Source organism: Dasypus novemcinctus, chromosome 19, assembly GCF_030445035.2.
Source record: "Dasypus novemcinctus isolate mDasNov1 chromosome 19, mDasNov1.1.hap2, whole genome shotgun sequence".
NCBI classification, from domain to species: Eukaryota; Metazoa; Chordata; class Mammalia; order Cingulata; family Dasypodidae; genus Dasypus; species Dasypus novemcinctus.
The window spans coordinates 7,115,585-7,138,127 of NC_080691.1; the positions used below are offsets into that span (position 1 = coordinate 7,115,585).

The 22,543-nt window shown below is 70.4% G+C and overlaps 1 protein-coding gene across 8 annotated transcripts; it reads right to left on the reverse strand.

The window, feature by feature from the left end:
• Positions 1-5,150: 5,150 nt before the first annotated feature.
• ULK1 (unc-51 like autophagy activating kinase 1) lies at positions 5,151-20,838 on the reverse strand. 8 transcript variants are annotated; one of them, XM_058281206.2, is made up of 28 exons: positions 20,668-20,838; positions 20,490-20,582; positions 20,377-20,418; positions 15,650-15,682; positions 15,396-15,432; positions 14,396-14,569; positions 14,232-14,305; positions 14,052-14,153; positions 13,915-13,973; positions 13,757-13,839; positions 13,385-13,435; positions 13,139-13,227; positions 12,065-12,215; positions 11,575-11,635; positions 11,344-11,430; positions 11,021-11,119; positions 10,655-10,797; positions 10,477-10,560; positions 9,659-9,924; positions 9,383-9,576; positions 9,102-9,211; positions 8,874-9,017; positions 8,540-8,736; positions 8,276-8,445; positions 8,084-8,202; positions 7,290-7,447; positions 6,810-6,945; positions 5,151-6,619 (listed from the first exon to the last, which is right to left on the reverse strand). In XM_058281206.2, exons 1-28 carry the CDS (start codon positions 20,776-20,778, stop codon positions 6,564-6,566), a joined length of 3,123 nt encoding a protein of 1,040 aa, XP_058137189.1. In that variant the 5' UTR covers positions 20,779-20,838; the 3' UTR covers positions 5,151-6,563. The 8 variants fall into 8 exon arrangements, with proteins under 8 accessions (XP_058137189.1, XP_058137186.1, XP_058137188.1 ...); XM_058281203.2 differs by having other exon boundaries at positions 8,276-8,448; XM_058281205.2 differs by having other exon boundaries at positions 11,021-11,122.
• Positions 20,839-22,543: the final 1,705 nt, after the last annotated feature.

Here is a 22,543-nt window from a genome sequence, read left to right on the forward strand (position 1 = left end):
TGCCCGCCCTGCCCGCGCGGCCGCCCGCGCCCTCCCCGCGCCCTCCCCGCGCCCTCCCCGCCCCGGCCTCGCGCCCCGCGGCCTCCTCCCGGGACCCCGGCGGCGCCAGCGGAGCGCCGCGGCCGCCTCGCGCCCTGGGCCCGCCTCACTCACGGGGCCGCGCCGACCACGTGGGCCAGGCGGCGCGAGCGGCGACGGCGGCCGGGCTGGGACACGCGGCCTCGGGCGGAGCCGGCGCCCCGGGGGGCGGCCCGGCGGGGCTTGGGCTGCGCTGACCCCGCCCGGCGCTGCGCCCGAGGCCAGAGAGGCGGGTGGACGGGGCCTGTGCCTGAGACAGAGAAGCCGCGCCACGCCGCGTGTCTACGGCAGAGCCCGGCTGCTGAGCGGCCGCGGACCCAAGAGGAACCGGAACAGAGGCCAAGCCCCGCCCCGACGTGTGACCCGGTCTGCTTTAGGTGCCTGATGTGCTGCGGAAGTGACTTTCAAGAGCACCCCGGGTGTTTTAGGCCAGTAATTTGTTCAGGTAGGGAGGGAAAGGAATGGGAGGAAATAACAGGCAGGGGCCCCAGGTAGAGAGGAAGGGTGAAAAGGCATGAAGAGGCTGATTTCAAGCCACAGCTCCCCGTCAGAGGCTATAAATGCCCAGGTGTACCTGCGTGGCCGCGCAGCAGGGGAAACGTGGTGAGAGCCGCGTGCAGAGCGCAGGACCCGCGCAGGCCGGTGCCTGACTCTCACACTATGAACGATTCCACCCCCGTGCTAATGGCAGGGGAGGAGTGCAGCTCTTGGCTGTTTTGATTGATCACCCCCCCATCAACCAATCCCCCGGGAGGGCCCAGTGATAAAGTCCTTGGGGAATATCCAGGGCTTCTCCTGGCTTCTAGCAGAAGTCTTTGTTCTAAATAGTAGAATCTTGGGGGTGGGGGTCCTCCAGCAGCCGTCCCGGGAGTTACTGACATCCACGTGGACCCCAGGGTCCAAGTCCATCTCTTGATTCCCTGTCTCACTAGCCCGCTGCAGCGTCCCACAGCATGCATGTGTTATCCCCTGTAACTGCAGAGGAAACAGGACAGCGGCCACGCCGCCTGCCCCTCGTCACACAGCACACGGGGGTGCTGGGCACGCACAGCTCCTCCCCCACCTCGCCGGGCAGCCTGTGACCTTTAATGTCACAAACCAGTAAGGAAGGTGGCAGCACTTCCTGAGTCCCTGCTGTGTGCAGGTGTTGCGCTGCCCACGGCCACGTTTCACCCACGTTGCTCCTCACTGGGCCTTCCCTGAGGCAACTTTAGCTCCCACCTTATCAAGGAGGTGCCCAGGCCCGGGCAGGCGTGCTGACCCGTGCCGGGCACAGGCCGGACGCAGGAGAGACGGCACAGACAGGCCGGCTACCACACCAGCCTGTGCTGCCAAGTTTTCACTTGTTCAGTTGAGGTTCGTGTTAGAAACAAACCATGGTTAGTGGGTGTGGCTCACCAACTGGGTTCCCGCCTACCATATACAAGGTCCAGGGTTTGATGCCCAGGGCCTCCTGGTGAGGGCAAGCTGGCCCACTTGGAGTGCCAGCCCACGCAGGAGTGCCTGCCGACTGAAGAGCTGGTGCAGCAAGATAACACAAGAGACACAGAGAAGAGAAAATAAAAAGACGTAGCACAACAGGGAGCTGAGGTGGCGCAAGAGAATGATCTCCTCTCTCCCACTCCAGAAGTCTCAGGATCAGTTCCTGGAGCCACCTAAAGAGAAGACAAGCAGACACAGAAGAACACACAGCACGTGGACACAGAGAACAGACAATGGGGGAACGGGTGTGGGGGGGGTGAAGAAATAAGTACAATAAATCTCTTAAAAAAAAGAAACCAGTCTATGGGAAGTGGATGTGGCTTAAGAGCTCCTACCTACCACACGGGAGATCCGTGGTTCAGCATTTGGTGCCTCCTAAAGATGAGCAAGACAGAGAGCTGATGCAACAAGAGACACAAGGAAGAAAACATGAGAGACCCAACAAAGCAGGGAACAGATGTGGCTCAAGAAATTGGGCACTTCCTGCTCACATGGGAGGTCCCGGGTTCAGTTCCCGGTGCCCCCTAAGGAAGACAGGCAAACAACAAATAGACACAGCAAGTGCAAACAATGAAGGAGTAGGAAGAAATAAATAAATCTTAAAAAAAAAAAAAAATCAAACCCTACTGCCTGCTATCAAAATCATTTCAGAATAAAAGTCAGACCTTTAAAAGGACTTTTTAAAAAAAGATTTATTTATTTATTCCCCCCTGTCCCCGGCCCCTCCTGCATTGTTTTTGCTTGCTATCTGCTCACGCTCATCTTCTTTTAGAAGGCACTGGGAACTGAATGCAGGATCTCCCATGTGGAGAGGCGCTCAATCCCTTAAGTCACCTCAGCTCCCTGGTTTGTTGTGTGTCTCGTCTTTCCTCTGCGTTTCTTTTTTGTTGCATCAGCTTCTTGCATCAACTAGCTGCGTGGCCCAGCTCGCATTCTCCAGGGGGTCCCAGGAACCGAACCTGGGACCTCCCTTATGATAGAGGGGAGCCCAATCGCTTGAGCCACATCTGCTTTCCTGGAATTGTTTAAATCTCATGGAAACTTGACTATATTTTAATTTTTCTCATTTTCCCAAAGACTAGGGGAAACCTCCTCATATCCCGCCATGACCCCTGGGCCAGCGCTCCGTGGCCGCTGGTGTGAAGCTGCCACCCCTGCTGTCCGGTGGGCGCCCTCCCCTGCCCGCCACGCTCACCCCTGCCCCTCGGCCTGCGGCCCACGCTGAGCTCGCGTGGGTCACGGAGCTGAACTTGAGCCTGGCGGGCCGCGGCAGCAAGCACACGCCTCCCCTTGGCTGGACACGGCCTCAGAAACCGACTCTGGGTCCAGGGCAGATCAGGACAACGTGCTCTTCACCTCCCAGGCCGCCAAAAACGACCACCCCAAGCTGGGGATGGCAGGCGATGGGCATTTCTTCTCCCCCGGTGCTGGAGGCCAGGCCCGCAGCCCGGGGGGCCTGGCTTCGGCGTCTCCAGCCCAGGGGTGGCTGGCCGTGGCCCCGTGGCCCCATGGCCACCTCCTCCCCCTCCACGTGACCCTCTCTGAGGGTCTCCTCCGTGCCCCCGGCCCTCCCTCTCCCCTAAGGAGTCCGTTGGGCCCCGGCGCACCTCGTCCAGCACAGCCTCTTCCCCGCTGATCCTGGCTTCAGAGACCCTGTTGCCACGTGGCCCCGTTCTAGGGATTGGAGGCGAGGCCTGGGACGTCCCTTCTGGGGACACAGCTCAGCCCGTCGCTTGCCCTTGTGGCCTGGGTGGGGGCGTTGCAAATTCACGCGGACGGTGGTGTGGAAAGGAGGCTGTGTGGACGTGCCTGCCGCGGGGCCATCCCACAGGAACTGGCGGGAGGGGTCCGCCGGCAGGATGCAGGCGCTTCAGGAAAGGTGCCCACCGTCTGCTCGGGGCCTGCTCGCTCCCCTCAGCTCGAGACTGTTTTCCCACATCCTCCTCCTTTCACAGCTGGGAACCAGCCAGGCCTACCAGGGCAGGCTGCAGCGCAGGGCAGCGGCTGTCACAGGCTGCGGAGGGTTTGCCAGGAGGAGGGTCCCGGGAGCTAGGGGAGTGAGCTGCCAGGGGAGTGAGCCGCCAGGGGAGTGAGCCACCAGGGGATGCAGGAGGCCGAGGGGCCACAGCAGGGCTTGAGCAGAGAACAAAATGGACGAAGCCCTGTCCCGGGAGAGACAGACAACAGACAAATCGGGAGAGAAGCAAAGCAGGGTGGAGGGAAGGCCCCAGGACTGCCCTGGCAGCTGTGGGGAGTGTGGCTAGAAGGCCCCTGAGCAGCGTCTAAGAACCCACGTGGATAAACCACGCTAACTGAATAACACTCCTCGTATCCCACCTCCTGCATAAAACCTGAACACGGGTGCTCACTGCAGCTTCTGGAAACGCAGGCGGCCGAGGACCCCACGCCTAGTGGGGAGCCCAGGTCCAGCTGCGCGGAGCCGCAGTGGAGAGGGAGGGAGCACGGTGAGCGGAAGTGCCGCACAGGGCTCCCAGCCGCCAGGGCCCACTACACAGCGACAGAAGGGCTCTGAGGGCAGAGGCTGCCGCAGGGCCCCCTGGGCCAGGCCCCCGCACACTGGGCGTTACGGTCCATCACAGGCGGCGGCAAAGGGTCTCCAGGGCAGCATGGCTGGCGAGCCACGGCAGGGCGCGTCCTGTAAACGCCACCCGTCCTGTGTCGGCTAAAACGTGCTGGTGCTGCCTGAGCACGCTGCTGGCCTGGGTGGCGGAGCTCAGTGTACCCGAGGGGACCCCTGCCCTGGCTGCTGGGGCCCGTGAGCAGGCTGGGTGCACCTCTGCCTTCATGGGGGCACGTTGGCAGGCCAGGCTATAGCCTGGCTTTATAATTCAGACTTTTAAAAAATACCTTTTTAAATCCCCTAATTCTTGGGCCCTGTCTTAGCACTTCCTTTGTGAATATGCCAGGTATCTCCTAAAGGCCTCTGGCCCCAGCACCAGGCAGCTGTGGACAGCTGTGGGTGGCACCCACGGGGCCACTCGGCTGCTCACGGAGGTGGGCCCCGCAGCCCACGCTGCCCCTCGCCCCAGGCATGGCGCTACCTGTCTGCAGGGAAACACAAGGCTAAGTGGGGAGACCACCAGGCCGCATCCAGGCCCCCGTCCTTCGCTTCCTCTAAAGGGCTGCCTTTCCCCGGACCTGGGTATCTGCTACAGGCTGGTGCTTTTAAAACCTTGTTTTCCTTTTTAACTTAGAACAAGTGTTCAGAAAACACAAGCTCAGCCACAAAGACAGACCACCGGGTTGGGAAATGGGCCAAGGGGCAGAGAAGACTGGTCTCCAAGGAGCCAGAGGGTGGGCAGCAGACGCGGGGCCTGGCGCCCGGCAGAGGGCAGAGGGCAGCGGCGCGGCGGCTCAGTCAAGTGTGGGCCCACGCCGGCCCCACGCGCGGCCCAGGAACCCGGAGGCAGGCGTCCACGGCGGTCCAGGGCTCCTGCCCGCCCCTCGGCTGGTGAGTGCACTGCCACGCCAGGCGTCCGCCACCAAGGGCCCCACCCCGCCTGGGGAAGCGTCCCGGTAACTGAGAAAGGGCAGGACATGACCGGCCGAGGTCAGCAGCAACGCCAGCCTGACAGTTCCCAGGTTTATTTCCTTAAATCGGTGTTACACAACTCAAAGCAGAAGGGGCACCTCACCAAGTCCACGTCGGGAGGAGCCCGGGTCGCGCTGGGAGACCAGGGCGCGCCTGCGCACAGCGGGAGGCGGCGTTCCCAGCGCCAAGGGTGCCCGGGCCGCCCAGATGCGGCCGTCGCGGAGGCCACGTGCGGCCAGGGCAGAGGCCCTCCTGCTGCCCCGCCCGGGTGCCCGCATCCAGACACCGTGAGACAATAAATACAAGCGTCCTTCACGCGTGGCGTGCGGGAAAGTCAATGCTGTCACCGGTGCAGCGACCAAACAAAAGACGGGTCGCGGGCTTGCGCCTCCCCACAAGTCCCGGCACAGCGGCGACGTTTCAAGTATTGAACAGAAAGACAGGCGTCCGTGCCTGGGGTCCGTTGGCGGGCAGCAGAGCGCCCCCAGAGCTCCCACGGCCCCTCGGGACGGGCTTGAGGGGCTGGGATGCAGCGGGCTGAGGCCGCCCTCTTGCCACGCTGGCGGAGCGTCGGCTCACACCGCGCGTGAAGCCGGATGAGGAGGGTTTTGCATATGTTTTCTTTTAGTTGCACAAAATGGACACCCCCGGCCTGCGTTGTGGGGGGAAAGGGCTGGCAGGGCAACTGCCGGACAGGGGGCACAGGCACCAACCCCTGGGGCCCTGGCACCCTTCCTGCCCCCACCCTCCCCAAACCAATGCTCCTCGAGCACCACGCGCCTTCCTCTAAGGAGCAAGCAAAGGGCTGTGGGACTCGGGTGCGAGAGCTGCCGGCGTGGGCGCGAAGCAAGGGGCGCTACGTGTCTGTCCTCAAGAAGACCGTGTCAAGGAGCAGCTGTGTCTCCTGGAGAGAGGGTCCAGCTGGGGGCCTGCTGGCCACCGGCCACTTTCCTTCCAAGGGCCAGACCCGGCGCGCGGCACACAGGCCACTCATCTACGTACCACACACGCGCTCACACACCCGGACACGGCACGGACACGCAGCTCATGCGCAGCGAGGACAGGACAGGAGGGCACCCGCAGCCCGCCGCCGCGTAAAGTGCTCGCTCATTTACAAAGCCGGGCGGGCCGTGGGGGTCCCTCGAGAGCGGGTGGGGCTGGCTGTGGGGAAACAGGCTTTGGCTCCGAGGGGGCAGCGTGGTCTGGAGGGTCTGCTCGAGCGCAGGGCGCGGCGCAGAGGCCTGGCCTGCGGGGGCAGGCGTGGGGAGAAGTTCTGAGGTTCCGGGGGGACTAGCTGGGAGCCTCTCCCAGCTCTTGCTGACAGGCGCGCCCCTCGTCGTCCCCGGAAGGCAGAGGCACCTGCCGCCACCCGCGATGGGCGGGCAGCTCCGGACACCAGCGAAGGCCGCAGGCTCGTCCAGGCGGGTCCAGCCTTGGGCTCGGCGCAGCGTCAGGCACAGAGGCCCGCCAGCAGGGCCGACAGCCTGCGCTCGATGCACAGCTTGCCTGCGGGGCGACGGGCCGTGAGGAGACGCTGCCCACCGCCTGCACACCGCTCCCAGCAGCCCGCTGCCCACGGCCCACTCCCCACTGCCCGCACACCACCCCCTGCAGCCCGCTCCCTGCTGCCTGCCGCCCGCCACTACAGCCCGCTCCCCGCTGCCTGTTCCCTGCCGCCCGCCGCCCACACACGCACATCTGGCGACGTTCTCCACGTCCGCCTGGTCGGTCAGGATCTGCTGCAGGCCCTCCATGAGCAGCAGCGCCCGGTGGTAGCGCTGCACGCAGTCCTCCCGGTGGCGGAACATCTCGTCCAGGGCTGCCGACTGTACCTGCACGGGACGGAGGCTGGGTCTGCGCCCCTGGAAACCTTCCCAACCACGCAGGGCCCCGGGACGCAGCGTCTTCGCTGCCTCGCAGCGCAGGCCCCTCCGATGGAACAGCACCGGGCAGGAACCTGGGCTCGCCAGCCCTGCAACCCCCAGCTTGGGCTGAGCCTACGGCCCCTTGGACCCTGCCACCTGGAGGCTTGACAAGGCACCTTGAACTGCTTGCTTCCCGGTAAGGGAGACTGAGGATCAGGGAGAGGGCGGCAAGGTGGGCCCTCCTGTCCCGAAGGCCAGCCCACCCCGGAGGCGCCCCAAGGTTCCCTGGGGCCCCAGGACGCCCCGCGCACCATCTGCACGGCGTGGCTGAAGATGAGCTTCTCAGCCGTGATGCCGTGGATGCGGTCCATGAGCCGCTGCTTGTCCAGGAAGAAGCGCTGCAGCCGCAGGCTCAGGCCCTGGCAGGACACCACGCTCGCCTTGTACAGCTCGTTCAGCTTCCGCACCACTGCGGGGAGGGCGGGCGGTCAGCGTGCCGGGCCAAGCCCCCGCCGAGCTCCAGGCCCAGCCCCAGCCGAGCCCCTGGCCGAGCCCCCGGCCGAGCCCCCTGCCCAGCCCCCGGCAAGCCCTCAGCCAAGCCCCCCGTGGGCGAGCTCCAGGCCCAGCCCCCGGCCGAGCCCCCCGCCCAGCCCTCAGTGGGTGAGCGCCAGGCCCAGCCCCTGGCCGAGCCCCCGGCTGAGCCCCCAGCCAAATCCCGGTGGGCGAGCTCCAGGCCCAGCCCCAGCCAAGCCCCTGGCCGAGCCCCTAGCCGAGCCCCCGGCCGAGCCCCCCGCCCAGCCCCCCGTGGGCGAGCTCCAGGCCCAGCCCCCGGCCAAGCCCCCCACCCAGCCCTCAGTGGGTGAGCGCCAGGCCCAGCCCCTGGCCAAGCCCCCCGCCCAGCCCCCCGTGGGCGAGCTCCAGGCCCAGCCCCCGGCCGAGCCCCCTGCCCAGCCCCTGGCCAAGCCCCCCGCCCAGCCCTCAGTGGGTGAGCGCCAGGCCCAGCCCCCCGCCGAGTCCCCCAGCCGAGCCCCGAGGCCCCGAGCGCTCCACCGGGGCCAGCGGCAGCCTGCACTCCTCAGCGGGTCGGTGCCCTCCCGGCGCTCACCCTGCTTCACGGTGGACGACAGGCAGAGCTTGCCGGCCCGGATGTGGCCGATGGCCGTCTGTAGGCCCGAGGAGAGCAGCTCTGCCACCTTCAGGTACAGCACCAGCTGCTCCGCGAAGCTGCAGGGCAGGCGGGCGGCGGGGTCAGCGCAGGAGGGGCCGCCTGCCCGCCCGCTGCCCACCCCCAGCGCACCTCCACTCGCGGCTCAGCTGGCTGATCTGGTCGGCCACCAGGCTCTCCTGCAGCGCGTGCGCAGGAGCCTCGGCCGCCTCGCCAGCGCGGCCCTTCAGCGCGGCGATCTCCAGGACGTGCTGGACGAAGGCCAGCGTGAAGCGCAGGCTGTGCAGGATGTCCGTGTGCTCCTGCTGCGGGGCGCGGGATCAGCGGGGCCAGCCCTCCTGGGAGGCCAGGCCAGGGTCCCGCCCGCCCCGCCCCGCCCCGCCCCACCGCCTGCACCTCCATCAGCGTCTCCTCGGGGAGGTCCGGGGCCTCGAAGGTCACGGCCCCCTCCAGGTTGGCGGCAAGGGGGTCGGCAAGGCTGCAGCAGTGGCCCGGGGCGGAGAGCTCGGGGACGGCGCCCTCAGAGCAGGCAGCTGACGCCAGGTGGCGGCCCGAGGGGGAGCCGGCCGAGCCCAGGGAGCTGGAGGAGCCCACTGTGGGAGGGCCTGGTGAGGCAGCCGCGCCTGGGCCCAGCGCGCAGAGGGGGCCGCCCCCACGCCCCCAAAGGCCGCCGCTGGCCGCGGACGGGAGGGACCAGAGCCAAGACCCCGCCTGCCCCGCACAGCCTCACCTGAGAACAGCCTGGTGCGGGGGCCCTGCGGGGGCGTGGTCCCGCTGGGGGGTGACCCCACGGTGAACACCACGGGGGAGGGGCTGCCCGAGCCCCCGGTGCGGCCTCCAGGGTGCAGGGTCCCCCCGAAGCCAGCGGAGGGTGCTGGGGGCAAGAGGAGGGGCTGAGGGGCCTCTGGGGCCCCCCGGGCGCACCCCGGCCCACCCCACGCCACTCTCCCTCCCGTACCGATCTCCATGGGCCTCTCCTGCAGGCTGTCGGTGCTGCCCGAGTCGGGGGCCTGCGGTCCAAACGCCGCCTTGAGGAGCAGGTCGGTGAGGCGGCCGGTGCTGAGGGACCTGGGGGAGGGGCGCAGAGCTGGGGGGGCTGGGGGAGCGAGATTTGGGGTGGTGGAGCGGGCGTGGGGCAGAGCTGCTGCCACTGGCGAGAGGGAGGGGCCAGGGGGGCTCCTTGAGCTCCTGGGGGCGGCCCCAAGGCAGGTGGCCCTCTCGACCGTCCTTTCCACTTACCTGCCAAAGGGGCCCTTGGCCTCGTCGGGGGGCCGGAGGCCAGGCACCAGCTGCGGCCCCTGGAAGGGCGCCGTTTCCGTGAGGTCGGGCAGCGTCCGGTTCCGCGGCGGCGCCACCACCACGCCCTGCCGGGCCAGGAGGGCCAGCAGGTTCTGGGAGCTGGGGGTCTTGGGGAAGTCGAACGCAGGGCCGGCCTGGGAGGGGCATGGAGGACTGAGGGCAGCCCGGCCGGCCCTGCCTGCCCAACCCGCCTCCCACCGCCCGCCCGGGCAGTACCTTGGTGGGGGAGCCCAGGATGGGGGGCAGGGGCTTCCGCGGCAGGTCAGGCAGCTTGGGCGAGCCGCGCAGGGGCCAGCAGGCCGGCGGGCCGTGGGGCGGCTGCGGGGGGCTGGCCTGCAGCTGGCCAAGCGTGGCGCCCAGGGGGTCCGTGGGGGGCTTGGGCAGCATGGGGCGGACGACGTGCAGGTCGGAAAGGTTGGGGGCGCTGTGCAGGCGGCAGCCCAGGCCGGCAGCGCGCGGCGTGTACTCGGGCACGGAGGAGCCTGCCGACAGGAGCGGCCTCGCCACGCAGTCCCGCCCGCAGGGCCCCACGGCGCAAGCCCCCGCCCCCCGAGGACACGAGCAGTGAGCGTGGCCCCCCACCCCCCCCCAGCAGCTGAGAAAACCTGGGGGCAGGTGCCAGGCCGCTCACAGCCCTCCAGCCTGCCCCCGTGGCCTCGCGGCTCTGTTCCCACTGACTTCGGGAAACGGCGGCTGGGGGCGGGCAGAAAGCCATGCGCCGGCCAGGGAGGCCAGCCCATCCCAGCCCACCTTAGCCCGGCCAAGCCGGGCCAAGCCCACCCCCAGCCCAGGCCCAGCCTGCCCCCCGACCTGCCCCCCAGCCCAGGCCCAGCCCACCCCCCCAGCCCGCCCCCAGCCCAGGCCCAGCCCACCCCCCCAGCCCGCCCCCAGCCCAGGCCCAGCCCAGGCCCAGCCTGCCCCCAGCCCAGGCCCAGTCCACCCCCCAGCCTGCCCCCAGCCCAGGCCCAGCCCAGGCCCAGCCCGCCCCCGGCCCACCCCCGGCCCACCCCCTGGCCCACCCCCGCCGTGCCTACCTGTAGCCGGACACTCGCCCCGCGCCTCGGCCCCCTGGGGGTGGGGCGTCCCGCTGGAGCCCAGCCTCTCGGGGGTGGTACCGACTTGGGGAACAGAGGGGTGCGAGGTCAGGGTTGGTGGGGTTGGCGGCCTCGGCCTCGGCCTCGGCAGCCCGGCCCTCAGAGAGGCAGCGCTCACCTTGCAGGGACGGTGTGTGCGGCCGGCCTCCGCCCGGGGAGGGCTTCCTGGCCAGGGCGCTGCGCTCGGCGGGGGACGGGGGCGACGCACTGGCACGCGCCAGGCCCAGGGGGCTGCTGCCCGACCTGCGGACAGCTGTGGACCTGCAGGGCGGGGCGGGGGTGAGGCCTGGGGGCCGAGACAAGAGAGAAGAACGGGGCATCGGGGCCGGTGACGCCCGACAGGACGTCCATGACGGAGGAACCGTCGTGGGACTGGCCGGGCCCAAGGCGCTGCACCGCCGTCTCCCGGGCAGCTTCCTGACGCCCTGCGGCCCCGCGCCGGCTCCCGGGGGCTCCCCCCACCCCGCCCTCGCGCTGTGCTCACCGGGGGGCCTGGCCCAGGGTGGGCGCCTGCAGGTTCTGCTCGATGCGCTGGTAGTTGTGCACCTGCGTGGGCACAGGGATGGGGACGGACACGCCGTACCTGCTGGGGACAGAGCGGGCGGGTCACGGGGCTCCCCCACGCAGGACTGCAGCACCCTCAGGCCCCTCCGGCTCCCCCGCCCATTACTATGATCAGGGACAGGACTCCATGTCCATCCAAGCACAGGCCCCTCCCCTCCTGCTCCCTGCAGACCCTGATTTGGCCAGAGTGTGGCGGTGAGGTACAACGGGAGCCCTGAATCTGGCTGTGGGGGTCCCACTTACCTGGAGGGGCTAGGGGAGCTGCTGCAGGGCGGGGACGGAGGCGGGGTCGGGCCGCGGACCCCCGGGCCCACGGAGGCCATCAGGGAGCTGCTGGGAAGGGAACGCAGGGCACCCTCAGGCCTTGTGGGCGGGCCGGCCCTCCCGACCCCTCCCAGCCGGGCCTGTCCCGAGGTGGGCATGGGCGGCCTGAGACCCCAGACGCGGCGACTGGCCCTGGGACGGGGGGCTCACCCGCTGCACATCAGGCTGTCAGCCAGGGGCTTGGCCCCGGGGGTGTCGGCCACCAGGTCGCCTGCAAACGAGACCCACGGAGGCTGGGCGCAGGGTCCTCGGCACTCAGGAAGCCCCTGGGCCCGGCCCAGTGGTGCGGGGGTTCGAGCAGGCTTCCACAGCAGCATGCGGGGGCCACGTAGGGGGCTGGCGCCAGGCCTGGGCCCCCAGCTGCCACCCCAGGACCCGCAAGTCGCCCTGGGGGCGTCCTCTCCGTGCACCCGTGCCCAGCGCACCGGAGCAGCAGCTCGGCCCGGCAAGCCCTTCCCAGCAGCAAGGCCGGGCGGCCCGGCCTCCCCAGCGCACGGGGAACACAGGCCCCCAAGGCCTGCGGGGCCCGGACGAGTGCGCCCCACACGAGCACGCAGCGCAGGTGAGGCCCCGCCCGCCCTGCGGCCCACACCAACAGGGCGGCCGGCAGCTCAGCCTGCAGGGGCTCCCCCCCACCCACCTGGGAACGGGGCCGGGACCATGACGAAGTCATCGGTGTCGCAGGACGAGCCCTTGCTGCTGCCGCCCGAGTCCCTGGAGGCTTGCAGGAAGGCCGCGTCGGCCGGGCAGGTCAGGGTCCTGGGCAGTTGCTGCGGGATCTCCCCCAGGGCCTGTGGCCGAGGGAGGCGGCATGGGTGGCGGCCCCCCACGCGCCCCTGATCCCTGAAAGGCTGCGCCCAAGCCCACGGGGGCCGGCCTGACAGCACGATGTCAAGCGGCCCCTCTCCACAGCCACTGGGGATGGCGCCTGCTTTGCTCCTAGCGGTCACGGGGAGCCACCTGATCCCCACAAGGTCCCCTGCAGCCAGGACCACCGGAGGGGCAGGCGTGTGTGGGAGGTAGCGCCGGGGCCTCCCCGACTTGGCCCTGGTGGCAGTGGCCTGTGTCCACTGTCTAAAGATGGCCCTGCCTCAACGCCACCTGCGAGAGCGGCGCAGGGCCGCAGGGCGTGTCCGGGCAGGACGCAGGACGCTGTGCCGTCCCCACTGCCCCCGGCTGCAGGCAGGCCCCGAGGGAGCCTGCTCCTCTGCGCCCCTTCTTTGCACGCTAGCTGCTGGCCAAGCCGGGGTTCACAGGAGCTGGGGCAGTCAGCCCCGTGCTTGGCTGGACGCTGTGCTCCACCTCAGGGCCCAGCAGGCAGCTCAAAATGCCGGGCAGAGGGCCACAGAGCCGAGGGTCCAGCTGGCGGGATGCCACGGGGAGCAGGCACAAGCCCAGGGGCCGGGGGGCAAGCGGGGAGCGGGGTGCTGGGAAGGCCCCCGCCTGCATTCAGTGTCTTGACGCATCAAAACAGGGAGGCCCTGGCACGTGGTTTGTGAGGTTAGGAGGGGATGGAGAGAACCGCACGGCTGACCAGGAAGGGTACGCCTGGGGCGGCTGCGGCTGTGAACCGTGCTCCCGCCCAGTGCTCCACCCCGTGCTCCCGCCCGGTGCTCCACTCCATGCTCCCGCCCAGTGCTCCCACCCCAATGCTCCCAGCACAGCCCTGGCACTCCCACCAGCTGCTCCACCCCGCGCAGCCACAGGGACTCACCGGCGGGGAGGCCAGGTGCGAGGTGGAGCTGCTGCTGGAGCTGCTGCCGGATCCTGAGCTCGGGTAGGAGGGCACGGGCACGGGCGGGGCTGGCACGGGGGACACGGTCAGTCTCAGGCCGCCCCGCGCTGCCCCCCTCCAGTGCCGGGGACAGGGGCCGCACAGGCAGATGGCGGCCAGGCACCTCCCAGGACCTCCCTCCCCGCTGGGGCCCTGTCCGGTCCGGGGGGGACCCCGGGAACTCACACTTCTTGATGGAGGAGCTGGCGTCGAGGAACGGGTGGTGGAAAAACTCATCTGCGGAAAGGAAGGGGGCCTCAGGGGGCTCCGGGGGCGATCGGCGGCAGGGAGGGCTTGGGGAACACGACAGCCCCCGCGCCCTCGTCCCAGGCCGCCGGAGCAGGCCACTGCCCGCTGCGCTTCCCGCTGCGGGGGCACTCGGCCTGTGCTCGGGGTGGGGGGCTGCTGCTGCGCCTCCCACAGCCACCCGGCCCCCAAGTGCGGGGCTGGCAGAGACGGGAATGGCCGTGGCCGCGTCCTGGGTGCTGGGTGAGCAGCTCCCGGCCGGGGCGGTGGACCCCCCCGCCCCGAGGGCCCCCTCGGCCCCTCGACTCTCACCGAAGCCCATGCGGTCCCGGTGGTTCCGCTGCAGCAGCGCCAGGAGCAGCTGACGCAGGGGAGCGGAGGTCTCCCGGGGGATGCTGGGGGCGGAGGGCGGGCAGCGTAAGGGCACAGCCAGGCAGGGCGGGCGGGGGCAGCGGGGTGGGGGCACTCACGCGGGGACCAGCGTCCTGTTCTTCTCGTAGAAGAGGCGCAGGTCCTGGGGGCTGCTGGCCTGGGGGAGGCACCGGCGTGAGCCCTGCCGCCCGGAGCCCCCACACCACCGCGCCCGCCCTCTGCGCGCCGCGCCCACCTGGAAGGGCGCCTTGCCCGTCAGGCACTGGTAGACGATGGTGCCGATGCTCCACAGGTCTGCCTTGCCGTCGTAATGCTGCGACATGATGACCTCAGGGGCCTGCGGGGGGACGCGTCAGCGCCAGGGCCAGCGCCGGCCCCGTGGGGGGCGGGCCGGGGCGGAGGACGGGGCACGCACCATGTACATGGGGGAGCCGCAGAGCGTGGCCGCCATCGTGTTGCTCTGCAGGTAGCGGGCAAAGCCGAAGTCGGCTGCGGGGAGAGGGACTGTCAGAGAAGGGCCGTCAGGGGCCGCGCCCGGCGCCCCTGCACGCCCGGCCCCCGGCCCCGGGCCCCGCGCACCGATCTTGACACGGATGTCGTTGGGGCTGGCGCGGCGGCCCCCGGGGCTGGACAGCAGGATGTTCTGGGGCTTCAGGTCGCGGTGGATGATGCCCTTGCTGTGCAGCAGCCGCACGGCGGCCGCCATCTGCCGCAGGAAGAGCCGGATGGTGTCCTCGCTCAGCGTGCGCATGGCTGCGGAGGCGAGACGCGGCGCAGGGCGGGCGCGCGTCAGGGCAGGATGTGGGGCAGAGCGGGGCGTGGGGCGGGGCGTGGGGCAGGGCAGGGTGGGCGCCCCTTCCCTCTGCCTCCCTCCACGCCTTGCCCTCTGGGGAGGCCGCCAGGGGCGTGCACACTCGGGCCCACGCTGCACCCACAAGAGGCCGACCCGAACCCCCAGTCCAGCCCAGCTGAGCTCAGGGACAGATGTGCCCCCGCTGGAGGCTGTCAGGTGCTGGGACAGACGGACACTCCACGTTCACCCCAGCAGGGGCCCACAGGTGCTCAGACCCAGGCCCGAGGCACCGCACAGGGGGCGGGCAAGCCCGAGCCCCCCACGAGCCCCCCACGAGCCCCCCTGCTCCCCCTTCCGTCTGCAGGGGGCTGCCCGGCCGGGTCCCACCCCGCCCCCACCCAGGGGTCCTGCCAACACCAGCAGGGGCGTCAGGGCGGCTCCTCCCGGCCCCCCAACCTCAGGCCTCGCCCCGCCCTCCGCTGTGCCCCGCGGCCCCTGCTAGCCCACAGACCCACCTCCCGGCTCCGCCCCCACGCTGGTCCCACAGCCACGGGGCTGCCTTCGCGCGTGTGCCACCCCGGGCACCCTGCCCCCCCGTGGTCCCCACCCCTGCTCAGCACAGCTGTCCTGCTGGGGGCAGGAGCGGCCGGACCCCAGCTCCAGCCTCGAGGAGGAGCTGGTGGGCGGCGGAGGGGTGAGCAGAGCCAGCCGGACACGGCTTCCGCAGGCCAGGGGGCGGCAGAGACCCCGCGTGTGCAGACGGGAGGGCGGCCCAGGTGGGCTCACCATGCAGGTAGTCGGCCAGGTCCCCGCCGTTGCAGTACTGCAAGAGAGGCTGCGTCAGGGCGGCGCCGCATGGCCGGCCCAGGCCCCAACGCCTGCGGGGCCGTGTAGCAGGCTCCCCGCGCCCCCAGGCCCCCAGGCCCCCGCGCCCCCAGCCCCCGCGTCCCCAGGGCCCCAGGCCCCCAGCCCCCCCGCGCCCCCAGCCCCCCCACGCCCCCAGGGCCTGGCCCCCTGCCCCTGCCCCGCAGGGCGCTCACCTCCATGACCAGGTAGACGGAATTGGCCATTTCCTGAAAGACACAAGGGGCGGGCGGTGAGGCGAGATCACGGCCACAGGGCGGGGGGGCGTGGGCTCACCGGGCGCTGGGGGGTGTGTGCCGCACGGAAGCAGCCGCCAGCAGGCCTGTGTTGGCAGCATGGGGGACGGGGGCTTCCGGGGGGCTGCTCCCAATGCCTTGGGCCCGGGGGCTGCCGGCTTGATGGGTGCGGGGCCTGGCGACTGAAGCACCGGGCAGGGGTCCCCAGGAGGCTGGGCGCTGGGCACGGGGCAGGGGCCTCGAGCCCACCCCATCCCAAGCCCACCCACGCGGGGGCGCCTGCCTGCACCCACACCCCACCTGGAACCTGAGGCGGCAGCACCCCAGCACCCACGCCAGGGGCAGAGCCACCCGAGAGCAGCCCCTGCGCCTTGCAGCCTGCTGTCCCCGTGCACGGGTGCCCAGTAAGCTGAGGCTGACCGCGGGGGCTCCAGCCCAGGCCCCTTGCCCCCCCGAACACCCCGACTCAGCTGCGCTGGAGCCTGAGGGGGGCAGCTGTGCCAGGAAGCAGAGTCCCCCGGGCCCCCTCACTGGCTCCCCCGCTCTGTCCCACCAGTGGACCCTAGATGCAAAAGGGCGCACAAGGCCTGTGGGAGGCAGAGACAGCGCAGCCTGGACAGGCGCACGGCCCGAGCCCGCCCGCAGCCGGCCCCTCCGGGGGCTCCCAGGCCCTCCGCTCCGCCCCAGCCCACTCAGCTGACAGGAGACCCAGCGGGGCAGGCCTGCCCCAGGCCGCCAGGAGCAGCCGCCGCCGGCTGCTGAGCCCTCGGTTCGTCCCCGCGCCCGAGCCCCGACCTCCCGCGCCTGCCCCGTGGGTGCAGAGGGCACGGGGAGCAGAAGGAGCGCACGGGAGCCTGCCCGGACGCGCAGGGCAGGAGGCACGAGCAGGCCCCATGCACCCCGTGTCCCAGGAGGTCACAGATGTCTGTCCTGGTGCATCACTACGGCCCACTTACGGTGACCCCATGGCACGCAGCTGGCGCAGTACCCCGGCAACTGAGCTAGAACTTCAAAGCAGAGAGCTCACGATCCCACAGGTGGAGCAACGCGCCCAAGGGGCCCTGCAGAAGGCGGCGGAAGTGGGCGTGGAGCCCGCGAGCGCCAGGGGCCAGCTGTGCAGGCAGCCTGGCCGGAGCCGGCGTGGGAGGGCCCCGGGGCGCGCTGCCCACCAGGCTCCCAGCACCTGCCCTCCGCCAGCCCACAGCCTGCGCTCCCTGCCTGAGCCAGCCCTCCTGGACGCCGCAGCAGTGGGCCGTGCGCCTCTGCCAGGCCTGTCCTTCCCGGCGGCCTGCCCGTCCAGCCCCCGCCTCCCCGGCTGCAAAACAGGGCCGCTGGCTGCCTGGCGCTGCCGCCAACCAGCTGGGCTAGGCCCCCAGGAGTCCGTGAAGCGAGAGACCCCCTGCAGCACAGCCCCTGCTCCCCAGAAACAGGCAGGGGCCACCCACGCACCCAGGGCCTGCCGTCGCCCAGCAGGCCCGCCCTGACCAACAGCGTGCGCCTCCACTTGCACAGCGCCGACGCGGCCTGGTCCCACCGGACGCCACTGCCACCCGCCCCGAGGACGTGGACCACCGGGAGGCATGGGCTTCGTCACACTGAGCGCCACGGGCACCCACGTGGCCCGACCCTGCGCGACAGGTGCTGTCCGCGTGGGGGCCTGGGAGCGGCAAGGAGGGGCGACGCCGCCCTCAGGACAGGGCCGCTCCACGGGAGCGAGGGGGCTGGAGGGACACAGACCCCCGGGTGCACATGGCCGCGTCCACCTGAGCCTTCGCTAACCTGTGCTTCGGGCTTTTTGGTGAGTTTATTGTATTCCACAACCAGAGACTAAAGAAAACAACCTGTCGCCCGCTCGACCCCCCGCAACAGCACGAGTCTGCAGGCAGTATCCAGAGCCGCGGGCAGCCTGGCACCGTCGGCCTCGGAGCCGCTGCACCCCACCCCTCGCCCGAGCTCCAGGAGACCCCCAGGTCTGGCGAGGCCTCCGCGCCCTGGCTCGCCTGCCCGGGGCTGCGGGAGCAAAGCCCAGGCCCGGCGGTGACCATGCCAGCTCCCTGCAGGGAGCCCGGGCCAGCTGCCAGCCACAGGGTGTAGCCGTCAGGGCGGCTGGCGAGGCGTCCAGTCCCGGGAACCGGCCGGACGGCGTGCTGGCCGCGGGAGGGGTCCCGTTCCCGGGACGAGGACCAGCTCACACCCCCACGGCACTGACGGGGGACCAACGGCCACTGCAGCCGCCTCCCACGGGCCTGATGGACGGAGAGTGGGACTGCCCCAGGACCCCTCCAGCCTGCACACACGCCACAGGGCAACCAAACAAAAGCACAGCTTGGCAGGGAAGGGACCACCGGGGACCACGGGGTGGCGCGCAACACGACGCGAGGCTCCGTACAAGAACAGCGCCATCTCCACCGGCACCCACCAGCTGCGCTTCGCCCACGGGACCCCGAGCGGCCGGCTCAGCTGCCCCGCGGCACCCAGGGCCACCTGAAGACAAGGCCCGAGCCCTGCGCGACGGGGCCACCACGCGCAGCCGCTCGCCCGCAGCAGGTGCAGGCAAAGCCGCAGGAGGCCCCTCTCCACGCGTCGGCGCCGACAGTAGCCCTCCCACAGACCGCCAGGGTTGCGTCAGCGGGTCCCGGTTCCAACAGCCACGGCCCCCGGGCCAGGGTCGCAGGCGGCTGTGAATGGGCAGCCCACAGGTGCACGACCCCCAGGCCCAGCGGGCTCCCTTCCTCGGTCCTCGTACCTCCCCTGGCAGGGAGGTGCCCAGGGGGTCGCCGAGGTGCCCAGGGGTCTGACTGTTTGGAGGAACGAGGTGTAACTTCTCGGGCGTAGTAACAAGGACCCTTCTCCGAGGTATCCTCACGTGCAAAAGAGACATGGCGGAGAGCCACACGGATGCCGGGGCAGGGCCGCACGCTCTCGGCGTGCCTCTAGAGATGGCCGAAAGATCCAGAAATTACCAGCTGGGGGCCTCTGCGGAAACGGGGGCAGCGGGCAGGGCTGCCTGCAGGTGGTACATCGTCTACCACCCCGTGCTCACCCGCGTCTGTCTCAGGCGCGTTAGGGGGTTTGGGGGAACGGTGCCAGCTCCCCGGGGGGAGAAGCGCAGCCCACACTTGTAAGCACTTCCTGGAGGAGGAAACCACGGTGCTCCTGGCTCTGGAGGAAGTGGGCAGTGCCCAAACCAGGTGCACAGCCCAGCAGGACAGAGGGACAGAGGAGCAGAGGAACAGAGGGACAGAGGGGCAAAGGGGCAGGCTGCAGCGCCAGGGCAGAGGGACAGGGCTGCAGTGCCCAGGACAAAGGGGCAGAGGGGCAGAGGAGCAGAGGGACAGTGGGGCAGAGGGGTGGAGGAACAGGGGGCAGAGGGGCAGAGGGACAGGGCTGCAGCGCCAGGGCAGAAGAGCAGAGGGACAGAGGGACAGGGCTACAGCGCTCAGGACAGAGGGACAGAGGGGCAGAGCTGCAGCACCCAGGGCAGGGCTGCAGTGCCCAAGGCAGAGGGGCAGAGGGGCAGAAGAGCAGAGGGGCAGAGGGACAGAGGGGCAGAGGGACAGGGCTGCAGCGCCAGGGCAGAAGAGCAGAAGGGCAGAGGGACAGAGGGGCAGGGCTATAGCGCCCAGAACAGAGGGGCAGAGGGGCAGAGGGGCAGAGCGGCAGTGCTGCAGCGCCTTGGAGCACGAGCTCCCGCGGTCCGCCCCTGACCCGGGAGAGAACCACTACAAGGCTCACCCCACGCGCAGGGCGCTGGGTGCGCGGTTACTGCGCGTCTGTGCCCTGTGCAGCCCGACTAGGTGCTTCAAAGGGGGGAGGGGGAGGAAGACGGCGGGGCAGCGGTCTGTGTCCTGTCACGCTGGACCGGCCCCCATGCCCTCCACGGGCATCACGTCCTCAGGCCACGCCACAGCCCCCAGGGGCCACCGCAAAGCTCCGCGAGGGGAGGGAGCGGGCGGCAGGAGGAAGGGGCGGGCCGGGCGGCCACCAAAACAGGCGGCGGGGCCATCCCTCGGCCGGGCGCCGGTCCGCGGCCTCGGTAAACAGGTTTCAAAACCATTAGTCAGCACTTGGGGCCCGCAGGGCCGCCACCTCAGGTCGCCGGTCCCCGCCGAGCACGGAGGCCCCCCAGCCCCACCCGGGCGGAGCTCGGCCGCCGGGCCCGGGGGGCAGCGTGGGGGCCCTCCGGCCAAGTGGCGTCCCCGGCTGCCCGCCGGCCTCCTGGCCCCTGACCCCGAGCGGCCGGCCCGGCCCCGCCTGCCCGGCTGACGCGGGGACACGCTGGCCAATGCCGGCAGCCGCGGCCCTGTCAACAAACACAGCCTGTCTGGACAGGTGGGCCCGGCCGGCGGGCTGCCCGGGGCCTGTGCTGGGGACACACGGGGTCGCCCGTCAGGGCCACTGGGTCAAACACGCACTGGGTCAGACCCCCCCCCCCCGCCCCCGACGAGCGGAGCGGGGAGTCCCCAAACAAGAGGACAGCCAGCCCTGGCACAGACTGCTCCTGAAACGGGGTGTCTGGGGTCCCCGGCAGGCCTGAGCAACGGGCAGGCACGAGGCAGCCTGTCGACACGGGGGTGTCCGGCCCCCCCAGGGCCAGCGCTGGCCTAGAACTGGCCGGGACCCCGCGGGGGGGGGGGGGGTGGGGGCGCCTCGGGCCAGGCCCTTACCTGGAAGTCGTACAGGGCCACGATGTTCTCGTGCTTGAGTTCCTAGGACAGAGGCCAGGCCTTAGGGGGGGCGCGCGCCCGGCAGCCCCCCGCGCCACCCCCACCCACCTCACCTTGAGGATCTTGATCTCCTTCCCCAGCAGCGTCTGGCTCTTGGCGAGGTTCTTCTTGTTGATGCACTTCACCGCCACCTCCAGATCGTGCTTCTGAAACCAAAGGCGCCGGGTCCCGGGGGTCACCGCGGGCAGGCGCCGGGGCTCGCCGGGCGGCGCGACCCCAGCCCGGCCTCACCTCGCGGTGGCGGCCCTTGAAGACCACGGCGAAGGCCCCGTGCCCGATCAGGTCCTTGCGGGAGAACTCGAACTTGCCCACGGTCTCCATGCCGCCGCGGCCGGGCTCCATGGCGCGGGCCGGGCCGGGCCGGGGGCGGCGGGCCGGGCCGGGGGCGGCGGGGCTCAGGCGCGGGCCGGGCGCATCGTCGAGGCCCCGGCCCGGGCCTGCTAGCGGGGCGGCCGCTGCGGGCCGCGTCCCATGGGGCAGGCCCGGGCCGGGTGTCGGGCCCCGGCGGGACGTCGGTGGGGTCCGGGGGCCGCGACGGCGGGGCCGGGGGGCGACGGGGCGACCGGGCAGCGGCCGCCGGCTCCGCTTCCGCACGGGTGTCGGGGCCGGACCCGGTGCCCTCGGCCCGGCGCGGCGGGGCCCGGCTCGGCTCGGCTGATGCCGGTTCTGCTCGGCGCGGCTGCGGCGGTGGCCGGAAAACAAAAGAGCCGCTGCGTCCCGGCCTGGGAGCCCGAGACGCCCGCGCAGCCGCACTGCGCGCCCGACCCCGCGGGGCGGGGCCTGGGAGGGGCGGGGCCTGGGAGGGGCGGGGCCTGGCGGGAGGAGATAGGGCCCGCGGGGCCTCGTGGGCGGGGCCTGGGGCGGGGCCTGGGGGAGGGGATAAGGCCGGCGGGGCTCGTGGGCGGGGCCTGAGGGCGGGGCGTGTCCACCCCCGGGCGGGGCTGGGGGCGGTCCGGGCCGCCTGGAGGGCTTTCTCCCGCGGCGGGGGGCTAGATGCAATTAATTCCTGGGAAAATGAAGGTGACCTTGAAGCTGTGCGTTTAAAATGCATCCCAGAATGCCACGTTGCCCGCCAAAAGACTGCTCCAAAACCCAAGAAATAGCCCATAAGTTAAACTCAGCGGCAAGTTAGCTAAATGGCGATGCACCCGTGGGTGAACAACACACAGACTGAAATACATGCCTGTGCTCGCGTGTAAAGTTCCCCGAGAGTCACGATTTAAGTGAAAGCAGGATGCGGGGCAGCCGCTGCTGCTCAGGAGGTAGGGGACGTGGGTGTGTGTAGGATACACCCCCACCCACGTAATTCCTAGTTATCCCAGCAGCTAACCCATTGCCCACGGGATGCCAGGCCCAGATCTTTATACACATTAGCTCCCGCCTTGCGATGATTCCCAAGAAACTCCACACAGAGAAGAAACTACACACAGAGCTTCCTGGGAGTGGGAGAACCAGACCCAGCCATGGAGCAGGAGCCGCAGGGGAGTTTACCTGCGTGATCCTAACCCACCCTTCCCCTCCCCCGCCCACCCCACTGGGAACACGCAGCTTCCACCCACAGAGCCACAGACCAGGCCCTGTCCCCTGTGTCCACGGCAGCCCTGGCCCAGCACCCCAGCCCATCCTCCAGGCCCCGCGGCTCCCCTCCCCTGGCCCAGCACCAAGGCCGTTGCAGCCGGCAGGGACAAGGGGTCCCCAGGCCCGCCACCTGCGCAGAGGTGCGGGTGTCGCGGCCTTGTTCATTCATGCGTATTTGATGAGGGCCCAGACACCGCCGAGAACAGGGTCTGCAGGGGGCACAGCCCCCTGCCCCCGCAGCCTCCTGAGGCTCCCCGTTCAGTGGTCAGGGCAGGGCCGCCAGCTGGGCTCTCTGCCCGAGCAGTCGCAGCTGAGGAAGCGCCGAGAAGAGGCCACGGCCATGCGCGACTGGGGCCCTGGGGCTCCGTGGAAGGACGAGGAAGAGATGGGGGGGGCCTGAGGTTGCAGCGGGAGGAAGGGGGGGCGCAGGGGGAAGGTTCCATCGCAGAGAACCTGAGGACCCAAGGCCCCAGGCTGAGCCGAGGCGTCGACCCCAGGCGGCTGGCTCCTGTGAGCATCCTCCTGCAGG

Excerpts from the sequence above, each read along its gene's own strand:
- ULK1 (XM_058281199.2), bottom strand. The coding sequence starts at position 20,778 with ATGGAGCCCGGCCGCGGCGGCATGGAGACCGTGGGCAAGTTCGAGTTC. Across the intron at positions 20,583-20,667 it reads TCAAGGGCCGCCACCGCGAG|AAGCACGATCTGGAGGTGGC; the intron begins GTGAGGCCGGGC and ends CTTTGGTTTCAG. Across the intron at positions 11,636-12,064 it reads GGTCCCGGCCCCGTTCCCAG|GCGACCTGGTGGCCGACACC; the intron begins GTGGGTGGGGGG and ends TCTCGTTTGCAG.